The sequence below is a fragment of the Phalaenopsis equestris genome, unplaced genomic scaffold, assembly GCF_001263595.1.
Source record: "Phalaenopsis equestris unplaced genomic scaffold, ASM126359v1 Scaffold000002, whole genome shotgun sequence".
Taxonomy (NCBI): Eukaryota; Viridiplantae; Streptophyta; class Magnoliopsida; order Asparagales; family Orchidaceae; genus Phalaenopsis; species Phalaenopsis equestris.
Window position 1 is genome coordinate 28,946,065 of NW_018164444.1, and position 26,349 is coordinate 28,972,413.

Genomic DNA, 26,349 nt, shown 5'->3' on the forward strand with positions numbered 1-26,349 from the left:
ATGAATATCCCCATCGAGATACACCATAAGAGGTTGACCCGTTTGAGCTAGGAGACACGAGTGTTGACCACATTTTTAGTTAACTCCTCATTCAACTCAAATATGTAAAATAAAATTGAAATAAATATCATTAAATGGAAATCAAACATTATAAAGTTGAACAATAATTACAAACTCACCTTAAAATAAACTCAAATTAACTTTAAACTTATAATATAAATCAAATTAAATTAAAAAACATCAAAGTTGACCAATTTGAAGCTCATTACAATATGCACCAAAAATTTTAGCTTTTGTGGGGTAAGACCTATCTTTAAACTGAATTAACTCAATATAGAGATCATTTTAACCAAAGCCAACACCACTATTGCATTCCTTGACATTTTCTCTTTCAATGGGTCGAGGTTGTTATTTTGACCAAAATCCTCAAATTTTAGTCCTTGAGCGCACCCACGCCTTAAGACGGCGCCATCGAGCATTTAGGTGTGCTCACATCATAATATGTTACCATCACATCCATGCCACTATTACGACATACTTGCCATAGAACCCAATTTGATGGTTTAGCTATGCCACATAGTAGCATGATCATGCAAAAGCGACGTGACTTTGCAGTTGGAGCTGGAAAGGCAACATGGCTGTTGGTGTCGATATTTGATGTCATGCTTACCAAGTGCTCTCTGTTGGCACTAGTTTTTTATATAAGGACTATGAGAACATAGTCTGCTCCCTGTGAGTATCATATGGCTCGTGAACTATCCACACGAGTGCTCTTAAGATTTTCATGCATGGGCATGCCTATTTTGGACTTAGCGCACCCGCATCGGAGGCGCGGTGCACTAACACGTTCACAAAAAACAGGAGTCAACACTTGGGTGCACTTGTGTTGGACCAACGTTGGGTTCACACCGAGCAATAAGGAACCCAACTTGCCCGTGATAAATCCGAACGCGCATGCTTTAAGTCTATTATTGTTCCTTCATCTTTTTTTAATTTTAAAGGAGTCGTCAGTTTGTCTATGGTTGTATACTTTATTTCTCCAAATAAGTCTCTTTTTTGGATCTTGTGCATGATCATGAGAAAAGAGGGACCATAAAAACATGACATATGACAAAGGCAGACAAATAAGTGAAAGAACATTGAGAACCTTCGTATGACAAAACTCGCTAGGATAGGTCAAACACATGCGTTCGAACAAGGTCGGAATGAAATAGCTTGTGCAAAATATCCAAGAAAGAATTCCTACAAAAGCTGCCCACAAGCAAAAATTCATGTGTGTTTGCCTCTTATGGGGTCTAAGATGTTCCTAATGGAACGTATCCTACTTGGTTAGTTACATCTTTGGGGTTGCCTAAGAATACTTTTGATCCAAGGAGTTCAACTTACATTTAAAATGATGACTAACACAACCCTATCAAAAGACAGTTGTTTCGAATGGGCATACTTTAATGCTTTCAAAGCTCATGCTAAGTCATGGGGCAGAGAACGAGTTTCACATGGTCCCACATGGGTAATAAACTCATCGACATATGAAGCCTGTGAAATAACTGAATTATCACGACGATAAATCTCGATACGTCAATTGACATCTAGGTCATAAGGGTAGAGGAATAATTGTTGTATCCCAAACAGACGACAACTCATCAGTAATCAAGTCGTCAATATGATACCAAAGAAAGCAAGAGGAGTGGCAGGGCTTAAAGTGGGTATTCAATTGAAGGGAGGAGTGGTCTCTAAACAAGTAACAGTGGTCCGTTTGAGGTACCACAGACCCGACATCCAAAGTCACTATGACATTAAGTCAACATGGTCGTGAAGGTATTTAATCCAACAAGCCCATAAATTATATGTCAGCAATCGGTGAATTGCGTTGTTCGCAGGAACCTCAGCAGCCCTTGGATATAAGGAATAAAACTCTTATCCCATAACTATCAGGTGGAGCTTCAAGAGGTGGGATTTATACCAGTTGAAGTGTCATTGATCCCTCTTGAAAGGAAGATAATGAGAGATTAAACTACAAAGCTGGAAACACTCACAATAAAAGAACTTACACCCTGTCCGGGTCGGGAAGCCTTCTAATGACCTAAACGCACTGGATAACCACCTAAATAAAGTTCTATGCTGGGTCTGTCGGGTTGGATAAGTACGATGACTTCTCATTGGGACATGCAAAATGATACATTTATGTAAAGCGGTTCTTAGATATTGTGAAGACCCTATTAATATTACTTGGGTGAAAGTCCTGCCATGCAACATGTTTTAAAACCGTTCTGAAAGCCACACAGAAAAGTAAAAACAAGTTTTAAAAAATCATGACAATTTTAATCCTAAATTTTAAATTAACTGCTGCTCATTTAGAATACATTGATTCACCCATTGCCCTCATGGCTCGGGGAGCTCATGCCTATATGAATATCCCCATCGAGATAATTTTTGTTATTTCATAAGTTCTGATGTCGTCGGGTCGCTACCCATTTGGAATGTGAGAAACTCACTCTCAGCCCTGTGACTTAGCAAGAGTTTTGAAGCATTCAAAGTGTTCCCATATGAAATAAGTATCATTTGCTGACATATTCTCTAGGTTCATGATAATATAAATGAAATTTTTTTTATTGAGAGTATTTTTTGGTATCACCCAAAATATAATTAACCTGAGGGATATGTTCTTTTGGGAGACTTTTGACTCTAGAACAATTTTTTTTTTTGTTATCTTGTTACATGTGACTTAGGTCTGAATTCTCTTCGTGGATGTTATGTTTCATAATACTTCGATTAAATCATGTTCAGATGTATAATTTTGACCCATCACACGAAGATTACCTATATATAAGCCTTCAACTTATTTTCTTTTTATTTGTTTGCCTACTTATTGTGTTATTTCTTTTTCATTCGATTCTTCTCATCTTTGAATCATTTATATAATTTAAGGAGAATATTTATTCAAATAAGAGAATCTTTTTATTTGTTTGCCTACTTATTGTGTTATTTCCTTTTCATTCTATTATTCTCATCTTTGAATCATTTATATAATTTAAGAAGGATATTTATTCAAATAAGAGAATTATAAAATGCTGACGGCTCCGAGTCTTTAAAAAGAACCGAGCAAACAGTGAATTTAACTATTATCGAAGGTTTTGATTGGTCATTGGGTCAACTTCAGAGATTTGTCGGCGATGTTATGGTGTCGAGATCGGCCAATGAGAAAGTTGGAGAGAAAGAGAAGTCTTGAGAAAATAACATGAAGTAAAAAATAAATGTTGGCATGGTCAATAAATATATTTTAAAAACAGTAAAAAATATATTTAGTGTTTTTAAAAATAAATATAAATTTGTTTAAAAAACAAAGAAATTATAAAACCAGTAAATAAATATATTTTAATATATTTTTTTCTATTATAAACTATAAAAAAAGAAAAATAAAAAAAATTATTCACCTGTAAGAAATTAGAAAAGTTTACATATATGCAACTTAATTTTCACATAATTACATTAACTTTAATATTTATAATAATTTAAAAATTTGATGTTATATTTAAAAATATAATAATATGATGGGTTCGATATTCAAATTGATGCTAATGGTGTGGTATTTATGTTAACGTCCTATTACATGCATGGAATTCACCAAAGAAATTGGAAACGAATCAATTCCTCGTAGAATCGCATATTTAGCGCCATCGAATCTACCACAGCGTGCGTGGAAACCCTAGCAGTAGAAATTTACTCCCGCTTCTGGAGGGAAGCAGTGCTCTAATGGCTGAAGACGACGGCGCTGCCGAACAGTTGACGACTGAGATGGCAGTGGCATCCCTCGCCGATCCGGTGCTAGAGCAATCCCATGGACGCGTTTTCATCAAAACCATATTAAACGGCACCGGTCCGTCGGCCGGCGGGTTGTCGTCGGTGGATGGGTGAAGACGGGACGAGAGCAAGGGAAGGGCTCCTTTGCGTTTTTGGAACTGAATGATGGTTCGTGTCTCGCTAACCTTCAGGTTATAGTGGACGCGAGTGTATGTTCTCTTGCGTTGCTCACGCCGACGGGAACTAGCGTGCTGGTCGAGGGCGAGCTGAAGAAGCCGCCTGAGGGTGTTAAGCAGAGCGTGGAGCTTAGGGTGGAGAAGGTCCTTGAAGTAGGGCTTGTCGATCCAGCTAAGTATCCGATTCCAAAGACCAGGCTTACCCTGGAGTTCCTGCGTGACTTCGTCCACTTCCGTGCAAGAACTAATACGGTGATGATAATAATTATAAACCTTTTTTTTTCTTTTGATTTTTAACTCTGCGATGTTTAACCATGAATATCCTGGAAAGAGAACTAGTATAGTTTAGGATGTGAAGAATGTTTTTTTCCATTTGAACAATTTTCTCTTTAAGTTTTATTATCTTTTGATTGATTGCTGAAAGCGAATTATTTTTTATGCCAGGAAGATTGTCCTAGTTTATCAATTACATGTTTGATGACCTTAATCTCATCAGCTGGATTTGGGATAAAACCATTTTGAAACCTCATCAAATTGCACATCATAGATCAATAGCTCTAGTTTCACTCATATTTTTGGATTTGAATTTTTGACTTTAGGCAATGTGATTGAAACTCTATAGTAAAATGTACTAGGATTAAATCTTTACGATGATTTTCTTAGAACCGGTCAAAATACATGTACTGCAAGTGCATTCAACTAGAATCAGATTTTTTAATAATTGAAATTGTGATGGAGAACAAATTTAAGGTGTGTACTGTTGAATTCCAAAATTTATTTGGATGATGCCTTGAACCATATTGATTACGAGGAATGAGAAAAGTCGGAACAGAGGAAGCAAATCCACTTAGTATATGGCTTATGATGCTACAATGGGAGAACAAAAGTGAAAAAGTGGAAAAAAGATCCAACAATTAGCTCTTACCAAGATCCGATATTTGTAGGTTAGGATCCAGATTCTCAAGTGCTACAAGAAAATTTATATTAGTAAGCAACATATGTGTAGAGTACTAAAAAATACAATAGGTTAGTTGTCTTGACGCAAGCTTGGGCTGTGCGACCGACTTGCTGAAGATGTTGTAGGATCTCCTAATAGACTACCATACATCTATGATTGTAGTCAACTTGTTTGGACGATTGGCTTATGAGAACTAGTAATTGAGGATGAAGCTATCCTAAAGCTATAATGGTTGCTTCCTTTAGATTGGCATGTAAGTTCGCCATGTTTCCGGCAGGCGCATAAAAAATTGACACACTAACTAGACTCAAACTCGATTCGAGATATCCGGGTTCGAGTTAACCCGAATAATTTTGCCAGTTTAGGTTCGAGTTCGGGGAATCCTAACTCTTTTAACTTTTTTAGATCGGGTTCGGGTTGATCCACAAATTCGAAATTGAGCTGAAACTAACATGCGAAGTTGATTCATATTTGACCCATCAACCTGAAATTGACTCAAATTCAAGTTGAAAAACTATTATGCCTTATGTTACGTGAGTTATATGAATCGGGTTCAGGTCAGCGGGTTGAAGGCAGGTCGGGTTCAGGTAAGCAATTTCGGGTTGGGTCAATTTCAAGTCGGAGCTGAACTTGACCCTCAAATCCGAGTTGACACCCCTAGTTTTTTATTGCTTGAAGCCTTATGCTTGGCTAGACAAGTTCTCCCTCTTCGTCTCCTACTTTCGCGGATTTATCTTGGGGATATACTTATACCTCTCTGCCCATTATGTGCTTGAATTGTTCCAATATGTAAACATCTAAGTAATAGAGGGAGGGTAATTTTGGGTACAATGTATTGAAATACATTCGTAGGAAACCTTTCAAAACAAATTTAATAAAAAAAGGGAACAATATTCATGAATGCATGTATTTAAATATGGGTGTGTGGATGCATGCATTTATATAAATGTATGCATTAGGTATACTTACATGAATGCATGATCTTAAAATTACATAAAAATTCTTGATCCGTAAATTTCAAACAAGTAATGTGCACGTTTTAACCTTGAAATTACATAAAACTTCATGATCCATAAAATTCAAACTTGTAATATATGCGCTAGAAAAAAATCACTTGAGAAGGAAAAAAAAAGCAATGAAGCTCTTTTACTCAAAATATCACAGATGTGAATGTAGTGCAACACTGTTTTTAGGCTGAGAGGGCAACTTTAGGCAACACTTGCAAATACCAAACTCACCTTGAAGAAGCAAAATTTATAATTCAGCAACCCTTCAGATGTGGCACTAAAGATCTCAGAAGCTTCTAAATTTTAGTTGAAAGAATGAATTTTACATGTATGTAGCAATCATAAATTTTTTTTTAACACACATCTATAGCAATATTCCTGTAGAGAGTCATTCGGAGCTTTCAAACAATGAAGCCAAAACAAAAGGCAGGCAAATTTTGCACCAGTGACAGGTACATTAGGCAGTCCTTACTTTTCTTATGTCTCAAACAATATACCATGCAGAATGAAACAGTGGGGGGTCATGAATTCTCATATTCAGTGGTAGTTGTTTATTATGGTTGTTGTATGTCTAAGCGAAGATAATGAAATAATAAATCCTTCTGAGGAGCTTGAAATGCAATTGGCTGGGCACTTAAAACATCGTCAATTCACTTGATTGATTTAAAGCTGTAATATGGTGTTTGTGGAGGATGATATTGAAAAGTATCATTTTTCAAATATATTAGTAGGTCCTTATTTTCCTTCGGTTTGGAGTCTTTACTATGGTCGACAATTCATAAGGGTAGTTGTTGATGTTATGCTGACAACTTCATCTCTAGTTTAAGTCGCATAAAATGATATTTTCCTCGTCTCTAAACTTTATTGAAGATGATGCCCATATTTGCTAGTGATAATTTTTTTGTGCATGTTTATAGCAACTTTCTCATCCATCTTACGAAATAGATTCATTTAGAATTTGCTTATCGATGAAATAGTGATAAGATTCAAGCTATTATATTAAAATGTCTAAAAAACTGAAATATTATAAAAAACAATTTATTTATTTATTTTTTTCATTCACATAATATTTTGATATATCTTTAAATATTTGACTCTAAAGTTATTTGAGATCCTTTACCCTTTTTCATTAAGAACTCATTAGCATCTTTACTTGAGTGCCTGTTAGATTAGAAAGAAGCCCATCTCAGGAGTGGACATAAATTTCATAATAATAAAACATGTGATTGCCTACAGTGACAGTGCAAATGCAAGATTATACTAACACAAATTAAATCAAGCCCTAGATGGATAAAGCCAAATAGAGCTAAAGAGCTTACCTGCTACTATCAAATGATGGATAATAGAGTTTAGTTCGGGTCATTAGAGAAGGTTGTCATTTCCAGAACTTAGTTGTGGAGATTTTATAAAATTGTAGTAGTAGCATTGACAATACAACTGCGTCTATTGGCATGCAATTTTAATCTTTTTATCCACAGTATGATTTTTTCAAGAGTCTTACCTATTTTTGGCATGCCAAATTTCAGCATTTGATGCTTTTGATAACATGAGACAAAAAGCATAATTCCAGTCATTTTGGCAATGCTTTCTCCAACAAACTTTTATACTAATATATGACAGGTTTATAAATTCTTTTGTGTCGAGTTTGAAGCTTGTCAGGTTGTATAAGCTACAACTTATCTTGAATAAAAAGTTTATTTGGGTTTAAATATTTTATCAGGTGAAATAGATGTTACTGAATTAATTTATATAATATTGTATAAATGTACTAGGTTATATATAATATCAAAGATGTATTTATTATGAAAATTCAAATGCAAATATCTTCATAAATTATTTTAATTGGTTCTTGAAAGATGAAATCTAAGGATCTCTTCAAAATATTTTTCAAGAACCATAAATACTTAACAACGTATTTCTAATTTTATGAATTTAAAATCTAGATAAAATTTACATGTTTTTCTACCAGTAGCAAGAAAGATGAATTGCTGATACTCACATGCATTTCAAATAAAAACAAACTCATAAAAACTCGAATTATCTCAGAAAATGTGAATTTTATTATTTCTGAATCAGGTCTCAGAGCAAAGAAATTATCTCTTCACTGAAGCTCCAAAGTAATTGAATGTATTTTAAGGTCATTTAGTACATTCCACACAATTTTTTATATATTTAGATATATAGCACGTAAACTTTCATATTTACATGCATAGCACTCAACTATTTGACATCACATAAAAAAATACTACTATCACTGACTTTATAAAAATTAAATTTTCCTTTCTGTACATTGGTTATTAATACAAAGGTTTTATAAATGTAAATATCAAACTTTAGGTGTTAGATATGTAAATGCATAAAAATTGTGTTATATATATAAATTGCCTTATATTTTAGGGGTAAGCATAAATATTGATAATGTTTGTAAATGATGCTTAAAAGCAAGGAATATTGACAACCGGCAAGTTGTAAGAAAGCAGAAAAGGGTAAAGTAGCTGAGGGAAAAATGTTAAAAAAGGAAGATGAACTTAACTCGTATGTGTTTTAGACAAAATATTGGACAACTTAAATGCTATAATTAACCTCTAACGCCACAAGACACTAGCACACCGAGAAACTGAATATATTGAGTGCAAGGGGGGACATTAAATGCAACAGATTGCACCTTTACTCACCAAATAGTTAATTAGGTGGCAGTTCTTTTCTTTTATTTTAATGGTATGAGGAACAACAACAATTTAATGAAAGGAATAAACTACATCTAGATGGATAGCTTGGCGAACCATTCAGTTCAGCCAACAATACAAGCTGGATGCATTTTTTATTTTTTTTTATTCGTTGAACGTGCCTTCACTTATTTGTGCTTAACAAAACTGAGAGAGGGATTCCGTGAAGGAGAGGACATAGCCTTTAAGTGTTGAATGGCAAAGATATTATATAGAGATAGACGGCAAGATTTTTGGCATTGCAAAGTTTGAACATGCATTTTAATAGTAGCTTACACACCTGAGATAAATTTGTTACTGCTTTTCGACTTTGGGCTGTTATGTGAACATATTCATTTCCCTTTTTTCCTAGTGCTTTTTTGTTGGATAAGCATTCTCACCGCTAAATTGTTGATGGTTATTTTAAAATTTTTGTAGATATCAGCAGTTGCAAGGATTAGGCATGAGCTGGCTTATGCTACCCACACTTACTTTAGAGAAAATGGATTTCGCTATGTCCACACTCCAATAATCACTACTAGTGATTGTGAGGGTGCTGGTGAAATGTTTCAAGTGACAACTCTTTTTAGTGAAGCTGAAAAGATAGAGAAAGAGCTGAACCAAAATCCTCCGCCAAAAGAATCTGATATTGAGGCTGCCAAACTTACCGTGAAGGAGAAAGGAGAGTCAGTTTCCCAACTAAAATCACTTAAAGCAAGCAAGGAGAAAATCGTAGGTGCTGTATCTGAATTGACAAAGGCAAAGGAAAATTTGGCTAAATTGGAGGAGAGGTTCAACATGAAAGGTGGAATCCCTCATAAGGATGGAAAAATAGACTATGTTCATGATTTTTTTGGACGTCAAGCTTTTCTTACTGTGTCGGGGCAACTCCAGGTCGAAACTTATGCATGTGCGATGGGTAATGTTTACACATTTGGTCCAACTTTTAGAGCTGAACATTCTCATACTTCAAGGCATTTGGCAGAATTTTGGATGGTTGAACCTGAGATAGCTTTTGCAAATCTAGAGGTATCAATATTTCTCTTTTTTGTTCTTGTTTATTTGAACTAATATTAATTCATAGAACATGTGATTCATTATTCTTTATAGACAGCTTTAATTGTTTTTTTGTTGCAGGACGATATGAATTATGCTGAAAGTTATGTTAAGTTTCTATGCAAATGGTTGCTTGACCACTGTCTAGAAGATATGGAGTTCATGGTTAAGAATGTTGATAAAACAGCAATAGAACGCTTGAAGCTTGTCTCGTCAACGCCATTTGAACGAATTTCTTATACAAAAGCTGTACAACTATTGGAAAATGTTACAGACAAGCAATTTGAGAACAAGGTTGAATGGGGTGTTGATTTGGCATCCGAACACGAAAGGTATCTTGGCAATATGTTTGTTAAGTTATCTTTTGCATTTATTTTTCCTATATTTTGGGTATAATGATTCTTTGTAAAATGATGGAAGGTACTTGACAGAGGCAGTATTCAAAAAGCCCGTCATTGTTTATAATTATCCCAAAAGCATTAAGGCATTTTACATGAGGCTGAATGATGATGGCAAAACTGTGGCAGCTATGGATGTTCTTGTGCCTAAAGTATGCTTTCCTTCTTGTTTGTTTAGGGGCATTTACGCACAAAATATTCAATTCTTATCTATTTACATACCTAACACCTAAACTTTAATTTTCACATTTTTACCACCCAAATCTTTCTTATCACATTGAAAAATACCACTATTTTAATTCCTAATTTTAACTTCTAAAAAGTGAAACACACCTTTTCATGCATATGTAAAGTGGCTTATTTGTAAAAATTGAAGTTAGATATGTAAATACATATGGATTGAGTGGTATGCATGTAGATCTTCCTTTTCTATTAAAGTAGTTCTAGAAAATGCTCATCCATTAGGCCCATTCCTGTGATGCAAAACACTTAGCTTGTCTGCTGTTGTGTATTGGGCTCAGCTTATTTAATTATCGCGGTTATTTGCTTGAACAGGTTGGTGAGTTGATTGGGGGGAGTCAAAGGGAGGAACGGTTGGATGTGCTTAAACAGAGGTATGCATTTCTGCAACCCATTTATCCGAGCTGATTTATTTTTTATATTTCCCTGACCACATGCCTTGTACCCAACATGTTAGCAGAACCTACTAATATTTTCAAACAATTTTAGAGCTTCTGTCACTGAATGGCTTGTTGATAGTTTAATTTTTGAGATTAAAGTTACAAAATGATGAATTTAAAGTTGATATTTAAACCGTATTTTGAGAGAAAAAGTGAACACTTATATGGGCGTCTACTTAGTTTTAGTGAACAAGCGTACTGCTTTTATGAAAATAACACGGAACAAAATTATTTCCAGTTTGTTTTATACGTATTTTGGTTTTTTTAATCTGGAAACAAAACATAAAAGACAAAAAGGTTGCAAGCAAGCCCTAAATAAATTGATGGTCACTATATAGTGATCAGGGAAGTCATCATGAACATCAGCACATGATCGGTCAATAATAAAAAAAAAATGGTATAATGATTCCATGGAGGCACTTTTTGAAGATTAATGATATTTCTGTCTACGTGCATAAACCATTAAAAAGGATAAAGGAATATCTACATATGTACATGGATGTGTTTGTGTGCATCATTATGCAGGTGCATGCATATGTGTGTATTGAATTTCTATTTCATCCCATTGTCATTGATTAACATTAAAATGACATCCACTTTGTAGCACTCATGTTGTTGGATAGAATTGTGTATTGAACCAATTTTTAACATTATCAGGGATAGGAACACCATTTAGATGTAATTTTTTGGCATGCTGCAACTATTGGAATTGTGTATCTTGAAAGGTTAATCTTTTCATTTCAAACTATGCGCCCATATTTTTCTCTGTATGTCAACATGTGATGTGTATGTGTATGTGTATGTATAAGCATGAATTTATGTGCATTTCTGAGTATGTGAATGCGTGCCTGCAAGTTTTTCTATGCTTAAGTATGTTTGCATGTTCATGTCCCAACCCTAAAAGGAGGAAAAAAATTAGTGTGTGTGCATAGGTGGGCACATTTGGCCTATGTGATTATTTGTGCTCTTGCGTACATGCTTGAATGTTTAAATGGAGAAACTAATGCTTTGTGTTTGATTCTGTGCTTTTAAACGTGTCTCCTTCGATTATGCACCCACTTAAAATGATATAAATACCATGATCCACTTTTAATATATATATATAATCCAAATGTGTCGCATCTGATGAAAAAGAATCCAACTTTGATAAAATCTACCCTCGATAGAAGAATATAATCAAAGAGAAGAGTAGTGTGTGAGTTTGATGCATTTTAATTAGTCATTCCAACAATCAACCCTTAAAGCCAACAACAATGTAATCTTGGGACTCATGAATTCCACGACTATTTCAAACTTATGCTCGCCCCCAATATATCTTCTTGGAAGTGAGTATGTATGAGTTAACACCTTTATTTGGTCATTTCAACTCTATATATGAAGTCACTCTTATTTGAGACTTTTAAATATTAGCACTCGTACTAGGTGCCCCCCATACTTAGCCAACCAACACTTTTATTAACTAAGGCGTTTATATCTTGCATAGCATATGCACATATATGATGTGCGTGCAATACTCATTTAATTGACAAACTTAATTATAACATGTATGTGTAATAATAGTAATTTTTCATCCGGAGGAGAGGCAAAAAATAAAGATATAAATAATAAAGTGATGAAAAAGTACTTAAAAATCAAGAACAATGAGATTGAATGACTGGTTGAAGATTGAGGGATGCAAGCAGTGTGAAAGGAGAGAATATGAAGTGGGCTTTTGACTTCATGTAGGCGAGAGAGCATGCATGGAAGAACCACAAGAAGTGACTAGCTTCAACATGAGAGGAAAAAAAAAACCAAGATTGTAGGATATGATGAGAAGTGAATGCTCGCGCTAGTTATTGCAACATTTAATGAACCAATCCTTGAAATTTGAACCAATATTGCATTTTGAGCTATATGTCACCTCCCAAAAGAGCTCTTAGGGGTGGTGGACAGCTAAATACTGTTTTTCGGCCCTACACCTAGTCGATGTGGGACTTTTTGTCTGTGACATTTTCCTCCACTCAATCACGTGACGCCCTCGTCACAAATCAGCTCCACCTAGGGTCTCACTGGACCATGAAGAGTCCACACACCTGACAGACAGTAATCGATTCTGATACCACTTGTCACCTGCCAAAAGAGCTCTTGGGGGTGGTGAGCAGACCAGGACTTATATACTGCTTTTCGGTCATACACCTAGCCGATGTGGGACTTTTTGTTCGTGACATATAGCTTGCAGTCTTATGATGTGACGTGGAATAGTGGCATGATATGCGCACTTTCTTGTGTGCTCGTCTTCATACACAAGCAAGATGTAAGGCCGGTCATTCGTTTTTCTCTGACATCAATATGTGATTTTTTTTTTAAAATATTTATACATATATCCCAACAATAATTACCATTGATAAGGGTATATGCGAGTGAGAGAGCATGAGGAGAAGAATCACAAAAAAATTGATCTTTGAAATAAAGTGGAAATTGCTAAGGCTTGGAAAGGTTGACCTTCTGGTGGGGACTGGAGATCAATTGATTAGCACAAAAAAAAAAGTAGTCAAACTTTGTTAGGGTCGCACATAATATGCGTGCCCATGCATAACATGCATGGTCCACACATGATTATTTGTGACACATACATAATATTTAGTCTAATTGTGTAGTTTAGGTTAAACGACAAACTAATATTAAGTTTAGGCTAAATTAACCATAACTTTATTTAATCCGAAGTGCCTAAGCTCTAAACATATTAAATTAAACTTTAATCGATTTCTCTAAGCTGGGGAAAGAGATAAAAACATGAAGATGACAAACCTTTCATCAACAATAACTGTGAGGGTAGAGATGCCGATAATTGCTTGTTCTCTACATTTGGATGATGTCATCATTTTCAACATGAGGTCGTTAACATGAAAATTAAGCTTTCCCTCTCTTGTTTGAATATAGAGAGAAGTTGGGGATTAAAAAGGAAAAGTACGGGTTAAAATTTGAAAAAAATGGTGTACTTTAAATGTAACATGTGTCCTTAAAACTAATAGTAGCCTCCAAAAACTCTTGCTATTACTTTTCTTTACTCTCTTAATTCTTCTGGCTTCATGTTTGTGGTATTGTTGACACACAAACTCTTCAACTGGCAGACAGTCATATCAACACCTTTATTTCATAGAGTTCTCCAAATAACTTCTCTTGGAATCTTATTGAAAGCTTTTTCTAAATCTATAAAAATCATATGTAGATCCTCCTCACTCTCTCTATATACTCCATCAAACTTCTCAATAAATGCATAACTTCCATAATAGACTTGCCCGACATAAATCCAAACTGATTATATGAAATCTTTTTATCACGTCTTAACCTATGTTCAATTACTTTCTCCCACAATTTTAAAGTATGACACATTAACTTAATTATTCTATAATTTTCAAACTCTTGTGCATCCTCTTTATTTTTAAAAATAGGGGCCAAAATACTCTTCCTCCGCTCATCATACATTTTTTTTATTTTTTAAAATAATATTAAAGAGTTTAGCAAACCAAAATTTTTTTCAAATCTCTTAGTTATTTTCACACTTCAATTGGGATATTATCAGGTACTATTGATTTTCAACAATTGGATTTCTTTGAAGCCTCATCAACTTTCTTTTCATTAATGCAATGGTAAAAAATCGAAAGTTTTATTATTATTAACGATATTAAGATCACTAAGGTCGATCTTATTTTTAAAACAATTATTGAAAAGTTTATCAAAATAGCTCATCCACCTATGTAGAATATCCTTCTCTAAGAAAATTACTTTTTATTTTTATCTTTAATGCACTTTAATTGAATTAAATTTTTTACTTTTCTTTTCTCTTTATTTGGCTAGCTTATATAAATATTTCAATATTTTTAATATATAAGTTTTTATAAAGATCATTAAAAGCTTAGAGTCACAAATTATTCTCTTAAACTTCTTACGGATCACTTTATATTTTTTCCAGCTCTCTAAGCTTTTGCATTTAATTTTCATAACACAACTTATATTTAATCTTTTCTTTCACATTATCATTCCACCACAAATTAATTTTATTTATATATATTTTTTATTTTCTAAGCACATCTTTTGCCAATTGTTTAATAGTGTTTGCTACTTTATCCTACATAAAATTAGTTTCTTGACAAACGTCCCAAATATTGAAATATTGAAGTTTACTCATAAAAATAATTTTATTTTTATCTTTTCATTAACCTCATCTAATTCTATGATGATATTAATTGCATTATTTATCTTAAAATCCAAAACTAATAATCCATGTTGAGTACTTAAATTTTCACTTGGAATGACCTTACAATTATTACATTCTCATTGATATTTTTTTTCATAAAAAAATAATCAATTTGTGTTCTACTAGATTCATTCTTATAAGTAATAATATATCAATCTCTTTTCTTGAATAAAATATTAACAATAACAAAATCATAAGCTAATGCGAAATCTAATATGTTTTTCCTTCTTCGTTAATCACTTCAAATTCGTAGCCATCATGAATATTTTTAGAATCTTCTACCACTCTACCAACATCTCTATTTAAATCTCCAATAAAAAATATTTCTTTAAGATGTATCATTTGTATTTAGGGCTGTAAACGAGCCGAGCTTGAGCGAGCTCATACTTAGCTCGTGTTCGACTGTTCGGCTTGAAATTGGCTCGTTAAACTAAAATTGAGAAAAATAGATGTAAAATGTGGGATTCGAACTTGGATCAAATATATACAAAAGAATGCACTAACCACATTGTCACATGAGGTGTTATGATTCAAACTTATACATAAATATATATAATATACGTAATATATTGTTATATAAATAGTTATATAATTTTTTTATTTCGCTAAAACGAGCCAAACAAATAGTGATTTGTGTTCGGCTCGTTTATAATTCGAGTTTTAAAAATTTGTTCGTGTTCGGTTATTATAATTCGAGTTTTAAGAACTTGTTCGTGTTCGGTTAATTTACTTTACAAACGAGCTGAGCACGAGCTACTTAACGAGCTAAACACGAGTTGTTCGCGAACAACGAGCTTTTTTGATAGCCCTATTTGTATTTATTCTTTTATGTCTTTCCGAAATTTCTCTTTTGAACCTACATCTAAACCTTCTTGAGGAGCATAAACACGTATAACATTAAAAATTTAAGTATCAACAACAATCTTAAGGGCTATAGTTCTATTTCTAACTCTATTAATTTTTACAATATTATCTTTCAAACTCTTATCTATAATTACACATATACAATGTCTAGTGCGTCTCCTACCTGAATACCAAAGTTTAAACCCAAGCTATCAATTTCCCTTGCCTTTTCTTAAACCCATTTAGTTTCTTGAGTGCATCAAATATTTATCTTTCTATGAATTATAATATCTATTAATTTTATTAATTTACATGTGAGAATATCTATATTCGAAGATCATATTCTAATATTAGTTTCATTGAGTAACTTTATCTAAAATTTGTTTGTGTATCAACAAAGCAGCTTCCAAGTTTCAGTTTTTACACGTTACTGTTAGAAGATTACAAAATAACATTAACTATCGCAGAAATCTGCCAAACCATTGGCAGTGAAGCGCAGCTCCAAGTTTATCAGCATGAGATGTTTGAGCGTTGAAGACCTCGATTTTAAGTGTGAAGCTTCTTGAGGGACTGATTTAATTTGCTTTTTGTTTGTTTAATCGATTGTGTGCATCGTCTTAGTGCTCTTGTTTGCATTTTTTTTCAAAACTTTGCTCTCAACTTCGTATTATGGAGTTATGATCATCATTGCAGCCGCAGCCCAAGAACTAAACTATTGCGATTATATTTTTCTCTTGTGACTTTTATATGCCTACCTTGTTAACGGCTCTATTGTCTTCATCTTTGGATTTTTAAATTTATGATTTTCTTTTGTGGCTTCTAAACTAGATTTATTTCTAGCTAATTCTCATGATTTTTTATTTGTTTTGTTTAGATCATTTAGAAACCCGTAAAATCTTTTTTATTTTTTGTTTCATTTAACCTTTTAAGTTTGTTCATTTTGATAACATCTGCGTCAACATGTTCTTATTTATAAATTGTTTAAAACATACTAGAAATGACTGATTAAATTGGTGACCGAGCTGTTTTTTAGTAGTATCATGCTGTTTGCTTTGTTCTATCACTTCAACTCTGAAACATTTCATAAAAAAAATCTACTCTATTAAAATAATTTATATTGTAAGCATTGAATCCGTGATTGCTATATTTTATGGGCATCTAAACTCAATAACTGGATCTATGTGATCTTCAGTTAACTTCTGTTGTACTCTTTTGCAGCAGAAATTTTCTTTTTCATTCAATAATCCTCAACCTGTTTACAAAATATATATATATACATAGATATATTCTTATTATTTATTTATTTCCCAGAATTTTGGAGATTGGTCTGCCACTCGAGCCATATGAATGGTACCTTGATCTTCGCCGCTTCGGCACCGTTAAACACTGTGGATTCGGACTTGGATTTGAAAGAATGGTTCTTTTCGCCACCGGACTCGACAACATCAGAGATGTCATCCCATTCCCTCGCTATCCTGGTAGGGCTGATCTCTGAATGCTGCTTGCCTTCCCTTCCTGTTTCCAGGCTTGTATCCTTCTCTCCTCATCGAGCTTTAGTTTTGGCCACTTACGTATATAATTTAAAATTTATTGGAGTGTAAAATTTAAAATCATAGGCAAAGCTTAGTTTCATTGGCATTTCCTCATAATTTATTTTTCATTATGACATTTTGTCTTAATCTGTTGTGTACCAATCGCCTACAAAATTTATATCAGCTTTATTGTACTTGAGATCATAGTTTATTTTTTTTGAAGGGGAATTTACATACTTACTACGTAATTCTTATATATTTATATATATAGCATTTAAAGTTTGATTTTTGATGTTTATAACACTTTTTTAAAAAATTAGTAATAGTAGTGTGTTTTTTATACGATTTGGAAGATTTGAGTGTTATATAGGTAAGAATATGTAAGTTTAGATGTTAAATATGTAAATATATAAGAATTGTGCGGTATGTATGTAAATTCCCCTATTTTTAACCATGTTTGTTTGCTAATTGTTCCTGGCAGCTTCCCATTCTTCCAGAATAAATTACTTTTGAAATTAAATCCGATTGCCTGAGCTGAACAAATCATTCAAATGTTAGGGTTTGAATCAGTCAGATGAGCCAAATAAGCAACAGTTACACAATTTTGTGGCATTCATACGTTTTAATTAAGGCGCTTGAGATTCTTCTTTTGATTGAATAAATATGCATAATTTTATTGCATGAGGATACTACAATAAGTCGACAAATTATCGTGAGTAACATTTTCTTGAACAAATACAATTTTTAGATTTATATAAATTACTATTTACATTAAATTTACATTTTTTCTTTAATGCGAAATTTACATATCACACAATTCTTAGGTGTTTGCACATCTTACGTCTAAAGTATAATATGATATTTTGAATTTATGCATGAAAAGATGTATTTTAATTTCAAAAGGTTAGCTATGATGATATATTTTTATGTAATTTTTGCAAATAAAAGTGTTTGATACGTAAATATATAAGAATTGTGTGACTTGTGTAAAAAAGCCCTTTTCATAATATATCTATAGATATAGATAATTGAATGTGAATGTTAATGACTTGCAAGCAATCAAACCGCCCACAAATCATTGCGGTTTACGTCATTACGAATGCAGTGTTATTATAATATGGATGATTTATATGCATACCCCTCATTTCTTATGTATTTGCATATATAATCATATTTATACATAAAAAAAATGATATTTTGATGTAATAAAATTTTCTTGGATGGTATAAATATAAAAATTAAAGTTTTGACGGTGTATATTTTCCAAATTGTTGTAAATGAATCAATGCACACTCATTGAACAACTTGAATTTGGCCTGATTAATATTTTATAGTAACAAGTTTATTTATAGTAACATGTTCAATAAGTAACATGCTTATTCAGTATCTTTGCAATCTGATGCGGCCATACACACTTGCAAGTCAATGATGACAACAACAATGAGGCTGAAAACGAGATCGAGGAAGATGAGCGAAAGCGCATGGAGAAGGCCGCAAAGCTTTTGTGCGAAACTTCACCGCCATCGGATATAACATCCTAAAACTTTGCAGGCCTTCTCCACATGCTTTCGTTCTTCTTCCTCCATCTCTCTTTCGACCTCACAGTTAATGATGTCATCGACTTGCGAGGAGCTATTTGCCTTGACATCCATCTGATTGTCATCAACGCCGACGAGTACAGTCTCATCAGCTTGAAAATATACTGAAATTTGACGCGGCCATGAGAATGGGATCATTGGGGAGGACGAAGGTTGCCAAGTCCTAACTAGTATTCGTTGGAAGCCATGATTGAATTTTTTTTCTTTATATAGGATGGATAAATTTTAAAAATGCCATTAAAATTAATTATTTGGGTGAAATACATCTTTTCATTCATAGTTTTTTATGTGATTTACAATATTATCATTAATTGTTTCAAGTATGATTTTGTGAGAGACTATTTTATTTTAATTTTTTTTATTAAAATAATGAAAAAGGGATTTATTTATGGCATCAAATTTGGAGGCAAACGATAAGAGGAAAGTAGAAATGGAGAATTAAATGATTCGGCTCCAAATTTTAGCTGAATATGCCCATTTATTCTTATCATATTGCTTATCCTAAACCTATAGGAGATGAGCTCATTCATTGATAGCTTTATATTAATGAATGAAGATTTTAAATTCCAAATAAATGTGAAAATGCACTCAAAGCTCCATTCAACAATGAAGCCAAAAGGAGGAGAGGTAAGCAAATAAAATAAAAAAAACATGTAATTTGTAATAAATCTATTTATTATTTTTATTTTAAAAAATAATATAAAAAATTTTTATGATGAGATTAACGCGATCCACGCGGAAGCGTGAATAAGAAACTCGGTTCTGAAAGCAGGCTGAAAAGCCGAAACAAACTTACAATAATTATATATAGAAATATATATATATATATATATAAACTATTTTTAATTTACTCCTTTAATAATAACTAATTACTATTGGGATAATAATTAGTTATACTCTTAATGCATCGAATATAAAGTTATGGAAAGAATAAAAAGAATATTTCTTAATTATCAATAATTAATATTTTTCTCCTTGTGACTGCATTACATTCTAAATGCAGGGAATATAAAAATTAAAATATGTCATTAGAATAAATTAAAATTCAATGTAAAATATTCATTGTATTTGAAATTTAATCCTTAGATTTTTTTTTTTTAATTGGACAGAAAATTGAAAAATATAAAGCATGAATGTGAAATATAAAAAAAAAATTTAAAAATATATAATAAAAAGTAGATAAAATGATGGGGAGAGGCTTACAATCAGATTTAGGCTATTAACATAGCAAACAAGATAAAATATTAGTGCATATGGTATGTCAGTTATTCACATTTAATTTTAATGCTAATATATCAAAGTGATGAGTGCTGTTGCTGCAGGAGAAGAAGACATTAATGGCAATTATATTCTTATAAAAGCAAGAGTAGTGCTCTGCTAATCACAAAAACATGTCCGGATTTAGCAAGCTTCATTGAGAGAGCATACAATACTATGTGAATGACTGGTGGAGGAAGCTGGGGATGATTTTGGCCTACCTATGCGCCTATCGACAGGCGGCTGATGATTGTCGGACGAGGAAGGAGCTCATCAAAGCTTTCCCTATGGTCAGACTTCATTTCAGATTTAATAATTTTGTGCATTTACATGAATACCCAATGATTCCTATTTATTTACATATCTAACACTTAAAGTTTACCTTTTTATAATTATATTATTCAAAATTTTCATATAATTTAAAAATAACATAATTTTAATTTTAAAGTGTGAGGTATTATTTTTTTATGTGTGGATATGATGATATATATTTAAAAAAAAAATCTCAATGATATGATTCATTTGATAATTAAGTTTTGCCACAATTTATTTTTACGTTTACTTTGTTGCGCTCTGATAGGCCCTAAATGATAGACTGTTTGGGACGGTGAAATAACTAGAGGCTTCGATGAATTTTTTCGTGCAAATAGTCATATTCATGAGCCAGATCAAATTCGTCGACAAACATGAAAGAGTTTGGTGTATATACTAGAAAAATATAATTATCCATCAATTACAAGTCCAAGCATAAGAAGAAATGTGATTGAGCTATCAATTTGGTTCATGCAATATAATGAGGAGTACATCACATTGTTTAGAAACTATGAGATGGAAAACATTCAACATCTGAAGTAGTCTCAGCAACATGTTGAATCTCTTTTTCCATCTCATGGTTTCTAAATAAAGTGGTGTACTTCTCATTAAGTTGCATCAACCAAATTGATAGCTCCATCACATTTCTTCTTACACTTGGAGTTGTAATTATTGGATAATCATATTTTTGTATTACCAGCTTCCTCCACCAGCCACACTACCACATTTTCTGCAGCACTCGGAACTCTTCCACAATTCCTCCCGCTGTCTACCACAAGCATCGCCAATGCATCCCCCGCCTCCACCCTCACCTGGCCATCCAGCCCACCGCAATCTAAAAAGATCTTCATAAGCTCTCTCATCATTCCTCCTCCTCGCCGCCTCATCCATCGCCAGGTAAGTAATAATCTCGAGCCCAAGCTTCCGCGACGGCTTCAAAATCTCATCCTCGCGGCAGTGTTTGAGGATCTCTCTTCGGAGAGTCTCGCCGATTGTGAAGACGATTTCCGAAATCTCTCTTCGGAGAGTCTCGCCGGTGCGGCCGGTGGCGCCGGCGAGCAGTTTGATTACTTGGAGGGCTCGTTTTGCGGCCTGAATTTCTGGATCGGTGCCGGCAATGGGGTTTCGTTGGCGGAGCTTTGGGATCATGGCAGTGGTGAAGTCGATGATTTTGGGGATGAAGTTTTTGGTTTTGCCGATCTTTGCGCAGTTGTCGGAATCTTTTGCGAGATTCTTGAGGATGAGGAGGCCGATAAGGTTGAATGTGTGGTAGTGATTAGTTTCCGGCCGATCTGCCGTAGTTTGCTGATGCGTTTTCTGATTATAATGAATTGAAAATTAAAGAGCTCAGCATAGCAGTCGATAGAATATCCAAAATTTTGCAAGAAAAAAAAAAGCTCTTAAATTTAACAAGTCTAACCTCCTGCTCTGGCCTCACATAATTTTCATTATACAACAGCGATGCAATGGACTCTATTGCCCCGGTGATCCCCTTCACCCTAATCCCATTCCGTTTCATCCCGGCCAATTTTGACACCAGCACCGCCGCCGTCCGTATCTCATCCTCACCCGAACTCCTCCAATTCAACATCTCCACCAACCTCTCCATCACCACCACCGACATCCCAATCCTCCTCATCGCCTGATCCGCAAACCTTAACAATATCCTCGCACCAATCAGCTGCTCATCCCTAGAACCAGAAACCAAGAGCTCCTCGCCAAAGCTCACCATATCCATCTTCATCCCGTCGAAAATGCTCCCATTTATGCAGCGGGAATATGCGTCGTAGAAGAAACGGCGAACGGAGATCAGTCCGGTGGGTCAGAGGCCGGACTCGCGGCTACCTTGCTCTGGACGGAGGCAGCGGCTGTGATTCCACTCCAAGTATGCTCGCTCTCGCCGTAGAAGGTGTTGAGAGCTGGCCGGCGATTTCGTTTGGTTGATTCGTCGTGGAGTGGGTTAACTTTCCACGAGTTTGGGAGATTTGGGCTCAAGTAATATTGCAGTTGACTGAAAAAGGTAAAGCAAGTAGGTCTTTGGTGGATAGGTTTATTTTATTCTATTTTATTTTCTGAGATTTCTGCGTATTTAATAAATCTGATTGCATACTCAATAGAATAGGTAACTTTGAATCAAACGCTCATAGGTAATCACTTGATAAGAAGGGAAAAAATTTGCGTACGTCAGGGGTACTCATCTCTGCGTACATAATAGGGTACATAGGAGTTATACGGAGATTACAAGGGGGTTACAACCTGTTGTACCTCCCGTGTAACTCCCGTGTAACCTCCTCCTGTGTAAATCTCGTGTAACCCCGCTGTAACAATTATACATGCTTGTAACTCTCGTGTACACTCATGTAACTCCCATGTAACCCCGTGTACACTATTATGTACGCAGAGATGCATACCCCTTGAGGTACGCAAATTTTTTTCGATAAGAAGAGACAAGATATAGAGCTCCCTTATCATCCAGAAAATTCCGCCAATATCTCTTAAGCACGCCAACATTCCTACGAATTTCTCAGAACAGGCTGGTTGTATCTTCTCACCAAAGTCGTTAAAAATTACTTGGCTACACCACTAAGCTCGCGGAACAACTTTTCAAAATAAAAGAAAGAATTCAGGATTACAATGATGTATACCGTCATCGCGGCCATCTGCACCGATAGATTTATTGATGAAGAGTCTGCTATAACTCATTACTATATATATATATATATATATATATATGATATAATACAGTTGTATATTTATTTTATACTCTTAAGCAGGTGCATTGTCTTTTTGCTATATAAAAAAAGATAAACAAAAAATGGAAGGTTAGGGTGTTCTTAGGATGTCAATCTTTCTGGCTCTCTCTCAAATACATCCCAAAATGATTTAATAATATGAATTATCTAAAATTTATTAGTTTATGTGCTATATATGCAATCTCTACGCAAGCGCGCGCACACTATATAAAATTTATTAGTTTATGTGCTATATATGCAATCTCTTCGCATGCGCGCGCGCACACTATATATATATATATAATGTTAAATATATAAATTTAAATATTTTAGTTAGTTATATAAGTAATCCAAAATTTTAATTGATTTATGTAACAAATTAAGCTGAACACCATCAAAACTTTAATTTTTATATATAAACACATAAGAACCATGTGGTACATATGTAAATTTCCTTAAATTTCAATTATATAACTCTATTATATAGTAGTGCTTTCATGTCAAATATTAATCTCTATTTATCAAAAGTAATACATATCAAATTCCCTAATAGATAGTGCTCTACTAATTACAAAAATATGTCTAGATTTAAGAAGGTTCATTGAGAAAGCATAACATATAGTGACTCATCGCTATACTTGAGTCACTATACGTTATGTCTTCTCAATGAATCTTCCTAGATCTAGACATATGTTTTGTGATTAGTAGAGCACTACTTTTGATTTTATAATGGTATAATTGCCATTAATGTCTTTATCTCGGATAGTCAGCTATCCATTTCATTTATTTCAGAAATCCACTAATTAAATAGTCAGATAAAGTATTACTATTCGAGGAAAAATTACATACATAACATTGATCAATTCCTATGTATTTACATATATATTTGACACCTAAACTTCCATTTATAGGTAAATAGTAAATAAAAAAAAATGAGAAAAGGGTATAAAAAAGATGGTATTTATGTAATTGAGTTTAAAACTAAAATCTACCAAGGGTTAATTAAAGATGATATTTATGTAATTGGTAAATCATACTTGTTGAGTTGGGCTGGTGAATCCGCATGGTCCAACCGATGAATCCCCTTGAATTCAACCGCGCTAACATGAGTTAGACTGGTGAGATCATTCAAGCCAAGCTCAACAAGTACCATCCTTAGGGTTGATTGGGTGAGTTTGACCCTTAATATAGTTTTGCAGTTCAAATCCAATCCAATATATTAGTAAGCCATAAATAAGCCTTTCTTCTTCACTTTACTCTTTCCAAGCCCTCATTCCATATAGGGCAATAAAATCAGCACCTTTAACTCTAATAGGCTTACTCTTTCATGCTCCTTCTAACAGTTTGTTCGTCTCCCTCAATTTATATATATTGTTCAGAAAATTCTTCATCAATAGTTCCACTGCCTTCTTCATTAGGCTCATAACCATAAAACCCTAAATCAAAATGAAGCAGATCTAACGACCCATATATCTCATCAGTCTTGGCATGAGCTCCATCTCCAGCCACAAACTGATGGACAATACCACTAATTTCTACTGCACTGAAACCTGGCTTCTTCTTCACTCCCAGCTCCTTCATCATGCTCCGAACCTTCCCCACCCCCTCCCACCTCCCCATGGCCGCATAGATGTTCGACATCAGAACATAGTTCGAATCAGTCTCAGGCTCCACCTCCACAAGAAGAGCCAACATTCTCTCCGCCAGCTTCACATCCCCGTGCACCCGACAGGCCGCCATGAGAGACCCCAGCATTACCTCATTCGGCTTTTCCTTCGACCAAACTTAGGGCTTCCTCCAACTGCCCGGCACGAGCTAACAGATCCACCAGGCATCCATAATGCTCTGCTCTTGCCTCGATCCCATACTTCGTCTGCATCAATTGAAACAGATAAAGCCCATCGTCGACCAACCCGGCGTGGCTGCAAGAGGCGAGTGCGGCGGTGAAGCTGACGCTGTTGGGCTCAAATTCCGACCATTGCAGTGCTGAGAATAGTGAGAGAGCCTCTGTGGAGCAACCGTTAACTGCGAGCCCCGTGATCATGGAGTTCCAGCTAACCAGCGTTCGCTTCGGCATTTGGTCGAACATCTGCCGAGCATAATCTACATGGCCGCACTTGGAATACATGTCGATTAGTGCGTTCCCGACCCGCACGTTTTCCAGAATCCCTCGCTTAAGCGCGAGGTGATGAAGCCACAGGCCGTGCCCTAGAGCGCCGAGGTCGGAGCAAGCGGCGGCGACGGCGATGGCGGTCACGTAATCGGGATCGATTCCATCGATCTGCATCTGTCGAAAATGCTCCAATGCATATTCTGCCTGCCCGTTCTTAACGCAGCCGCCGATGATGGCAGTCCAAGATACTAGATCTCTGGCAGGCATTTGGTGGAAGATGTCCAACGCTTCGTTGATCTGGGCGTTCTTCATGTGTCCGGCGATCACGGCGTTGTAGGTGTAATGGTTTGGTAGAGGCATTCGATCGAATAGCTGGCGGGCAAGGTCGGGGAAGCCGGCGTTGAAGTAGAAATCTAAGAGGGCGGTGGTGAGGAGGAGGAGGGAGCGGGGGGAGGAGAAGAGGGATAGCTTGAGGGCGAGGGAATGCAAGGATCGGCCGAGAGGGAAGGAGAAAGGGGAGGAGGAGAAGTCGGCGCAGGCGGAGAGGAGAGTGATGAAAGTGACGTGGTTGGGGGAGGATGGGGAAGAGAGCATGGAGGAGAACTCGGCGGCGGCGGCGGCGAGATGGCCACGGCGGGCGAGGTGGCCGATGGAGGAGGTCCAGGAGACGACGCTGAGGGACTGAAGTACATCGCATGAGCGGGGTAGAGAAATGCTGGGCGGCTGGGCTACTGAGAGGAGGAGACGAGGAGGAGACACGGGAATAGAGGGCGGCGGTGAGCAGGACATTCGCGGATAATTACCTTCTATGTTGTTCGGGGTACTAAAACTAATCTTCAAGTATTGTTCAGCTTAATTTGTCACGCAAATCAATTAAAAATTTTGGGAGACTTATATAACTAACTAACTAAAATATTAGAATTTATATATTTAACATTATATAT

At 35.0% G+C, this 26,349-nt stretch overlaps 3 protein-coding genes across 3 annotated transcripts; 1 reads left to right on the forward strand and 2 right to left on the reverse strand.

Annotated features, from left to right (window-relative positions):
* The first annotated feature begins 3,620 nt into the window (after window positions 1-3,620).
* Window positions 3,621-17,527, forward strand: LOC110039353 (asparagine--tRNA ligase, cytoplasmic 1-like). The gene is given in 7 exon segments (XM_020744387.1): window positions 3,621-3,877; window positions 3,880-4,229; window positions 9,086-9,676; window positions 9,785-10,035; window positions 10,124-10,253; window positions 10,657-10,715; window positions 17,173-17,527. Coding segments are annotated over 7 exon segments (1,689 nt in total). The 5' UTR covers window positions 3,621-3,753; the 3' UTR covers window positions 17,357-17,527.
* Window positions 17,528-21,070: 3,543 nt separating this feature from the next.
* Window positions 21,071-22,599, reverse strand: LOC110039295. Its single transcript, XM_020744307.1, has 2 exons — window positions 21,981-22,599; window positions 21,071-21,877 (listed from the first exon to the last, which is right to left on the reverse strand). The coding sequence occupies exons 1-2, from the start codon at window positions 22,302-22,304 to the stop codon at window positions 21,254-21,256; spliced, it is 948 nt and encodes a 315-aa protein (XP_020599966.1). The 5' UTR covers window positions 22,305-22,599; the 3' UTR covers window positions 21,071-21,253.
* Window positions 22,600-24,254: 1,655 nt separating this feature from the next.
* Window positions 24,255-26,236, reverse strand: LOC110031845 (pentatricopeptide repeat-containing protein At1g05750, chloroplastic-like). The gene is given in 2 exon segments (XM_020735267.1): window positions 24,255-25,069; window positions 25,071-26,236. Coding segments are annotated over 2 exon segments (1,539 nt in total). The 5' UTR covers window positions 26,195-26,236; the 3' UTR covers window positions 24,255-24,654.
* Between the last annotated feature and the right edge of the window lie 113 nt (window positions 26,237-26,349).